General features: G+C 37.0%; 1 protein-coding gene across 1 annotated transcript in view; it reads right to left on the reverse strand.

Annotated features, from left to right (window-relative positions):
- Nucleotides 1–1,814: 1,814 nt before the first annotated feature.
- Nucleotides 1,815–9,164, reverse strand: part of HRASLS (HRAS like suppressor) — a 16,072-nt gene continuing 8,722 nt past the window's right edge. The window contains exons 3-4 of the mRNA XM_011381428.2: nucleotides 7,867–8,135; nucleotides 1,815–2,061 (exon numbers count right to left, since the gene is read on the reverse strand). Coding sequence (XP_011379730.1) covers nucleotides 1,960–2,061; nucleotides 7,867–8,135 — 371 coding nt within the window. The 3' untranslated portion in view covers nucleotides 1,815–1,959. The remainder of the gene's footprint in view (nucleotides 2,062–7,866; nucleotides 8,136–9,164) is intronic.

Consider the following 9,164-nt stretch of genomic DNA (forward strand, 5'->3'; position numbering starts at 1 on the left):
AAAAATATTTGATAAAAGCAAACTGAGTATGGTCACATACCAAATAATTAACTATAGGAAAAACAAACTGACTATCTTAAACTGCCCATCAACAAGAGTGGCCAGTTTTATGGGAACACTGATGATTAACTTTGTGAGCTTTTCTCTAAGTGTGAAAACTAAGAGAGACTGGAATACTATGTAAATAATGAATCCATGAATTTAATTTAAAAATGCATTTGTAACATTATCCAGCATAGCAAAGACTGTCTTCTGGAGTGGAGAAGGCCAGAGTTCTCTGTAAAGGTTTGACTTGAGGATCCTCAGAAAACCTGTCCCCAATTCTGCTCCCTCCCCCGTTCACCAGTGTTGTAATTCCACTACACTCACGTCTCCTGCTTTGGGTTAAGATTTGCCTTCTGTAGTCATCCTTCATTAAAAGGTAAACACACTTTGGGAAAGGTCATGCATTAAATTTCCATCAATCTCACCCTAATTTGACAATACTAGAAAAGAGCTCTTTTTTTTTCACTGTTACTTGAGAGGAGGACATAAAAGAATCAGGAAACTAAATTTAGAATGAAAATGAAAGGGTATTTTTGAATTATGGTATCTGGTAGGAGACACTCACAACTCACCAGAGGACTAGTGGAGGAAGAGAGAGTTTTGGGGTTTATCTGGAGACAGAATTAGAGCCATAGGAAAGGGAAAGGGTTAATCAGGGGATAGGGAAGAGACATAAGATCTCTACTGGCCCTGATTGTAGTACATGACCCCTTCCGTTTTCATTCTTCTTAACCTCCTTCAATCAGACTGTAAAGTATTTGGGGGTCTAGGGTAAAATCTGAATCAGTTTAATAGGTCTAGGATTTTCACTGAGTCTTCCGTTTAGTTACTTTATCTACCATATTCCTAGTTTCCTCATTGTACACCCACATCAATATTTACTCGAACTTGTCTTTTATTTAATGCCATGCTTTTAATGATGTCACAAGAAGGATGTCATTGGCTGCTAGTGTGTTTTGTAGGGTAATGTTATAAAGTCTGATATAATCCTAAGGGTACAGAGATCGGCAACTATTTTTCCCCAGCTGCTATCAACAAGAATTCCACTGGAAAGGTATTAAAAAGTAGTTTCTGTTAACACATTATCACTAAAATGAAAGAATAAAGTCATGACTCTCCTTGACTTATAGGAAAAGCCTTACAAAGTAACATGAGATATTGTTTTCTAAGTATGGCACCTCAAACCTACCTTAATGATCTCTTTCTAAGGTTAAAATGGCCAAACCCTTGAAATACTTCAAAATCTAAAAGAAACAATGAGGGTAAAAGGAATAGCCCATTCTTGCTTGTCACATACTCCTGACAAATGAGTCACTTCTGGGAAAATCACTGGATCTGAAACACCAGAGCAAAGCCAATCCCCTCCCCACCCGCACTCCACCCCCATCATCTACACAGGAGCAAAAAGATAGGTGTCCACCCTCAAATGACATGCTAATCAAAGTTCTTCAAACTGCCTAACCAAATGCTGAATTTCCCAGTTTCTCTCCTGACCAGAAAAGGAATATGAATTTAGATGTCAACTCTAACAATTTAGGGCTCTTATCATATTTTTCAAAATCATATATAAGCTGTCTTCTTTCTCCTGGCAAATACAAAATTGCTACCCTTGGGGAAAAAGAAAATAATATTTATTGTAGAAGATAAAATATAATGTGATTTTGTTAAGATCCTCTGCTGGTTCACTCAAAAGGCTACTGCTTCTTGTTCAAGCTGCCACAGCAAATCTATGCTAGTAGAGAGAAAAATTTCCTTGGCTCATAATGAGATAATATCAGTAAGCAATTTATTAAACAGCCTGCCATCCATTATTGGAATTTTGAACAGAAATGATGCCTTGAAAATAAGTATTCATCCCAGGTTTTTTTTCCCCCTTCTCACAAACTCCAGTTCCGATATCTCTTCAGTAAATTGTTAATAATATTTTGCTCTTTGTCTTTTTGGAAACAAGCCCAGGAATGAGAAGACACCAGCAACAGCTGTCACAAATCCAATAGTGCTTATTGCTCGGTTGGCCTGTAATGAAATGAGAAACAAAAAACAGATCTTATCTAAAGGCATCTCAGCATCGTAAACCCAAGCTTTAGCTCGTTTCTTAAACAAAAGACCCATCTTAATGTACAATGGATAAATTTAAAGCTCAATGCAAAGTTAAAATTTTGTATGAAGATGAATAAATGAATTTATAATTTTTATAATTATGACAGATATAAATACACACACGCAAATATATATATATATATCTCCCTCGTATTTTTATAGCCCCTGACCATTCAGAAACTCATTAGGCCATAATTCTTACTAATCATCACAGTACACCTGGGAAGAGCGTTATTCCTGTTTTGCAAAATTTGAGAAGTTAAAAGTGATTTATCTGAGGTTGTATTGCTGGGATATTTAGCTACAGGTTGAGTTTTGAACCATATGTTCTCCTCCTACACAACCCTACCCCCTAAACATACATTACTTTGGTCAGGTCTATACCGGGGTAAGTGTGTGTGTGTGTGTGTGTGTGTGTGTGTGTGCATGCGCGCACACGTGCACATATGTATTTTCTCTCTGACTCAAGAACCTCTGTTAGCAAAATAATTCAGGGATGGGATCTGAGCTAATTACTTATAAACTCTTATTTGGTAGATACGATTTGTATTCTAATAAACTTCAAGAAAAGTCAATACTAATGTTAACTATCATGTCAAAAATTAATTTCTTATGTCGACAAACTAAAATAAACCACTTTCAAGCTCAATCGTCCATAAAGGAGTTCAGACATTTATGGCTTTAAGAGTATTAATCATCACCATGATGAGGGATCTAATGAATATTCATGGATTTTTCATGTCACTCAACTAACATTGCCTTCTGTCTGCATGGGTTTGAGTGCAATTTTATGACCCGAAGGTCACATTCAGATACTTCAGTGGCAGGTATTCTGAAAACAACAGTTGTTCTCTGGGATTTAAGAATCAGGCTCTCAAAAAAGCAAAACATTTTTTCCCAAATGACTCTGGGGACCAGCCCAAATACTGGAAAGCCTGACCCAGCTCACATGCAAGCATGCCCTCTGTCTAACCCACAAGCCTCCTCCACTCCCTCATATTACTGGCACAAGGCTACCTCCCCGAATGAAACTTCCCTGTTGGGAACAGGCAGCAAGAGCCACAGTGACAGGAGTGTTCACTCTATTATACCATCCAGCGGTCTGCAGAGACAAAGCCTATGACTGCAACTCTCTGCTCTGCCATCTTCCCCGGTTGCCAGGGAGAAGGCGACGGGCGAACAACTAACAAATTCTATTTTAGTTTACAATTCTAATTTCAAGTATTTATTTGGTTGATTATTTATTTTATTTACAAGTTTTAATTAGTCTCTATCTAAGTTATTTCCCAGGAGAGAGTCAGAATTCACCGTAGCATAGAGCTGCCCACATAGTACATGGGGTGAAAAAAAGGGGCAGAGAGATACAATATACAGGACAAAATTCCAAAGATGAGTAGACTCGATAATCAGACGGGGATCAAGGATTAGACATCAAACCTAACCCTCACATAATTCCAGGCAGGTGCTGAGATCCCAAGAAGGTTTAATACAAGAAAGTGTAGCAAACAATGAAAAAATAGAAAGGTGCAAGAGATATCTTTAACCAGACATGTCAAATGGCAGCAGGGCACATCCTTGGGAAAACTCAGGATGCTGTGGGTAGAAGGGCCCTAGCTAGATGCAGCTTTAACACACTGGTTATCTTTCAGCCACTAGAAACAGAAAATGTGAGAGAAATCCCATAAATCTAAGAGGCCTACAGAGGGGATGGACAACTGGATCCTAAAGCAAAATCCCCTGAGATCAAACAGGCCAAATACAATAATAATAAAGCCATTTACGGCAGTACATGCAGTTTCCAAAATCCCAAATGCTTATTTCAAGTTGCATTCTAGACAGCAACACCCCATGTAATTTGGGCGATCCTTTGGAGTTATGTGTAATGGGATCTAACCTGCAAGATTATAATATCCCAGGCTATTCTTGGTGAACCAGCATGAACAAGAACTTTTACTTTACGACTTACTTAGGATTATAAAATCACCAAATCCAACTCGGCACACTTCGGCCTTTCTAGGGCTTTCTGTCTGCAGCCCACAATAAAGGCCTCATTCTGAGGATCTGTACATGCCCAATGAAATGTTAGTTGAATCTGGAGTTCAGTGTCCAGACATAGTATAGTTGGGTCACAGATGACTGCAGGGTTGATCCAACTACACAGTCAGGGTGTATTGTGTGTCAGCTTGTCAAGGGTCCTGCCATCTTCCACAAAGGTAGACACATTTTAATAACTTGTTTAGACTATAACAGTGAAAATGTTGATTTTAGAAATTATTAAAAATACCGAAAAGATAAACCATAGATGAGAAAACATTTGCGAAAGACAAATCTGATAGATTGTTATCCAAAATATGCAAAGAACTCTTAAAACTCAACAGTAAGAAAACAAGCAAGCAACCTAATTAAAAAATGGGTAAACGATCTCAAATGACACATCACCAAATGTGATATGCAGATGGCAAATAAGCACATGAAAGATGCTCGACTTCAAATGTACATAGGCCATTGCAAATTAAAAGGAGAAACCACTACATATTTACTAGAATGTCTAAATTCCAAAATGCTGACAACACCAAATACTGATGAGAATGCTCCTGGAGCAACAGGAACTCTCACTAAAGATGAGAATGCAAAATTGTACAACCACTTTGGAGGGCAATTTGGTAGCTTCTTACAAACATAAACATATTCTTATCAGACAAACCAGCAATCATGCTCCTGAGTATTTACTCAGAGAAGTTAAAAACTTAGATCCATACGAAAACCTGCACAAATGTTTCCAGCAGCTTTATTCATAATTACCAAAACCTGAAGCAACCAAGAGGTCCTTCAGTAGGTGAGTGAACATCCAGACAATGGAATATTATTCAGTGATAAAAAGAAATGAGCTATCAAACCATGAAAAGACAGGGAGGAATTTTAAATGCATATTGCTTAGTATAATTTTAACTATATGACATTCTGGAAAGGAAAAACTATGGTGACAATAAAAAGATCTGTGGTTACCAGAAGTTTAAGTGGAGGGAGGGATGAATAGGCTTAAAGCAAAGAGGATTTTTAGGACAGGGAAACTATTCTGTAATGATACACTTGCCAAAACCTAAAGAACGTACAACAGAAAGAGTGACCCTAATGTAAACTAGCTTTAGGGGAAGAAAGTGTTTCCTTTACTCATCTTAGGTTTAGAGCTGAACCTCCATAATAAAAGAGATGAACAAGAGAAAAACCCATGGAAGTTTCTTAACATATACATTTCATATATATTTAGGGAAGAGTAACTCAAAGATGTGGTTTAGAATTCAGGCTTATACAGCGTTTTCAAAGAACAAAGAACAATGACAGGACAAAAGAAAGTGGTTTTAGGCTTCTAAGGGCATAAAACTGTGGGAAATTAAATATACAAGAACGGAAGGGCAGATAAAGGCTAGTTAGCAAAGTTATGCAGATTCCTCTGGTGCCTTCTCCAGGCTGATAAAGAAGGGTCTTACCCTAACCGCAGGTTGTCTCCATGATTAGGTTTTGTATTTCCTGATAAAGAGGGGGAGAAGGGACACCTGTGAAAATTTATGTCTTGCTTTTAGGCAAATAGAGGGAGGGCAGGGAGCTTTTTGTGCATCTGCTTCTTCTCAATGCCTTCAGCTCAAAATAATCTTTACGCCAAAGTGATATATTTTGGGGTGACATATTCTGGTTTCTTTCACTATGTATTTTGGTTGATAATGATGTATCAATGTTGGTTCATCTTTTGTAACAAATATAGCACACTGATGTGGGATGTCAATGGTGGAGAAGGCTCTGTGTGTGTGGTGGGAAGGGAGTCTATAGGAAATGAATGCTTTTAGTTCAATTTTGCTGTGAACCTAAAACTGCTCTAAAAAATAAAGTCTATTAATTTTTGTAAAAATAAAGAAAAGAACAGAGAAGGAAAAGATGGGGTCACAATTCTTCCACCTTTCTCATCTTTTTAAAATGCATTTACAGGTTTTTTTTTTTTAATTAAAGGAAATACACAGTCATTCTCCAAGAAAACCGTTCTAAGAGCAAGATCCCCAAACCTTTAAGGGAACCCAGAAAGTTAAGCTAAAACTACCTGTTACTGGTAGCAACACTATTAATTATTAATTGTAATAAAAATATTAATTCAAGTGCCATATTTACTCTTAGATCAGCAGCGATTTTATTGAAGAGTACCAACAAATATCTATAAAATTCCTAAAATAGTGCAATTAATAACAATATCTAAAGCACAGCATTTATTAAGATGGATAATACATAATACAGAATGTTAAGAGATTTCAAATATCCTCTATAATCTACAAAATAACCTCAGTTTATGAATTAGGAAACTGATAAACAATGTGCCTAAAGTTACTCAGCTAACAAGTGGTAAAGATGAAGTTCTAGCTCAAGTCAGCAGAATTCCAAAGCTTAAGTAGGTTCTTAAGGCTGTTACTGCACCGTCTTCATCAGAACCTGCTAGAGAACAGTTCTTAGTTGTTGAGGAATGATTAACTGTTTATGGCTCTTGATTCTGGGTATGAAAGATGAAAAGTAGACTGCAAGTGCAAACATAGTAAGAAGATGGCTCTAATTCCTTTTTATTTAGCCATAGTTTAAAAAATGCTTATTGAGTGCAATGGACAATTTTATCATTAACAACTTAGAAGAATAGACTTGATTTCTTGCTATACCACTAGTTTCTAAAGCAAAGGCAAAGATGAATTTGTGTGTATACACTCTGTGTTCTGGCTGAGAAGCAATTTATTGTTGTATGTGAATAGAACACTCATTATGTTAATGTAGTTCCCAATAAAAATGAATTTCCAATTAAATCATTTCTTAATGAAAACAAATGTATCCTTTCATTATATTTCATCTCCCATGTTCCCAAGCTTCCTTGAGAAGAATCGTAACCTCGTTCCTTAAAATAAATGTTTATATAACTGATCCATCATTTCAAGATACTGGAAGCCTTTATATATTAATTCTTTTGTACCATTTTAATAAATCTTTAGGTTAATATATCAGCAATAGAATTGAATTGGTAGGATGATAGGTAGGAAAAAGGCAATTGAATCAAGCATGCTTTTAGTTAGAAATCTGCCATACTGCAAATTAGTGTAGATAAATGACAAAATTGCAAAATCCTTTAAAACTGAGGTCAATTAATCCATTAAAAATCATCCAAAGCTCAATAAAAGAATCTACTTAAAAGTACAAAATTCATTTGAAACTACCATTGTGAGAAGATAGAAAACATTTACAAACCCATGAAGATATGTTATCAGTTGGCCTTTGCCAGCTAATGAAAAAGAATCTCAGGATTACCATCTGTTTTTGATAAGTGAACTACCACTCAAAAAAGTCAATGTTCTTTTCAACATATTCTTTTTAGTATATCTGATTGGAGACTGCTGTATGGTAGGGTAATAGGGAAAAAAATTGAAGGGCAGAGGGCAAGAAGACTGACAGAAAGCTATGGTCTTGATTCTGCTTCAAGTCCCTTCTACCCCAAATTCATGATATTCATGTTCTAATCCCAGTTTGGTCATTAACTTGCTGCATGACCTTGGACAACTCAATTCTCTTCTTTATTATTCAATATTCACATCTTTTCTCATTCTTATCATGTCATTTGAGGCTTGAGAACATGATCATAGTCAGTAGTTATTATTTCCTCAATGTAAGACACTTCTTACATGTCTCCTAAAGAAAACTCACCTGCTCTGAAACTCCTTCTCCATAGCGAAGCAAAGTCACAAAATGCTCGCAGTTGTTGACCAATATGTCATACTCCACCTCCTGTCCAATAACAAATTCTGACCGGTGTATGACTTCTTCCATGGGGAGAGGCGGGTATGTTTCATCGTACTTATTGTTTATTCTGTATCTGTCATTTCCTGCAACATCCTTCAAGAGCTGCATCCTCACCAGGGCCTTTCTGCTGAATATAGACTTGGCGCTTGTAAATGATGCAGGGATATCATCCTCTGTAAGGAGAATTCTGGTTAGTGACCCAGCCCAGTGAACTCCTATGCCATCTAAAGACTTTCAAAGTGCTAAAATAACTAAACCTAGCTCCATTTCTAACTCATCATCAAACCAAAAAACAATCTTACCGGCCTTAAGCATTCACTGTAATTTATCAGTAACAGTTATTCAATACTGTATGAGTGAGAATGTAAGAAACTTTTGAAAAGCTGTATCTCCCTGTAGATCATATTAGGTGAGAAAACTCTACCCCTTCTTGAGTAATAAGTTCTCTATCAATCGGTATAATTATTAGAGATCTTGGTATATGTTTTTAACATAGTACAGATAAGATCATTGCCCATGTTTTCTGTAAAGCAGTTTTTTCTTCGGCATGTGAACCCTTCCCAACTAACATAGTTGGGCTTTAGCAGTAGTTCGTTATGATTAATACTGTCTAAACTGCATTCTTTACCCTCACTTCCACTTTGTACACTTATTCTTTCAATGAGGCTTCAATTTGGGTCCAATTTGAAATCTGCATGATACTCCAGTCCTCTGAGGGATGAGCTGGGATCAAGCTGGGGCACTGATTTTGTCTCGCCAGGTTCTTTGACCAAGAAACTAAGTCCTGAACCTAACCTAATATACACTGTCTGCTAGATGTGGCTCCATGCTGTGGCTTATCCACCTGTTATAATGCCCTATGCCCCATGACTCGGTCCTAACTTCCTCTATGGGTAAGCATTTGCCTAAGGCTACCAGGGACCTTTCTACTCTGGTCTGTTACAGTCGGTGTCCGAGGGTGAACAGATGATTCCTCAGTGTTCAGTTCTAATGCCAGGCTCCAGTCCCTCTCCATCTGCCCAAGACTGCTATGCTTGCCATTGTTCTAATAAATTACAAGAAGAAGGGTCTCTAAATAACCAATGTTTAGACACATTCCCTTTTAGTAATGACTAAAAGCAAACTTTTTTTTCCATTCCTCTTTTTTTCTATCCTCCAAGTTCCTTTTCCTTGGAGCAGCATTTCCAGTTTTTTTGAAAGTT

The sequence above is a fragment of the Pteropus vampyrus genome, unplaced genomic scaffold (genome assembly GCF_000151845.1).
Source record: "Pteropus vampyrus isolate Shadow unplaced genomic scaffold, Pvam_2.0 Scaffold14, whole genome shotgun sequence".
In the NCBI taxonomy this organism is placed as follows: domain Eukaryota; kingdom Metazoa; phylum Chordata; class Mammalia; order Chiroptera; family Pteropodidae; genus Pteropus; species Pteropus vampyrus.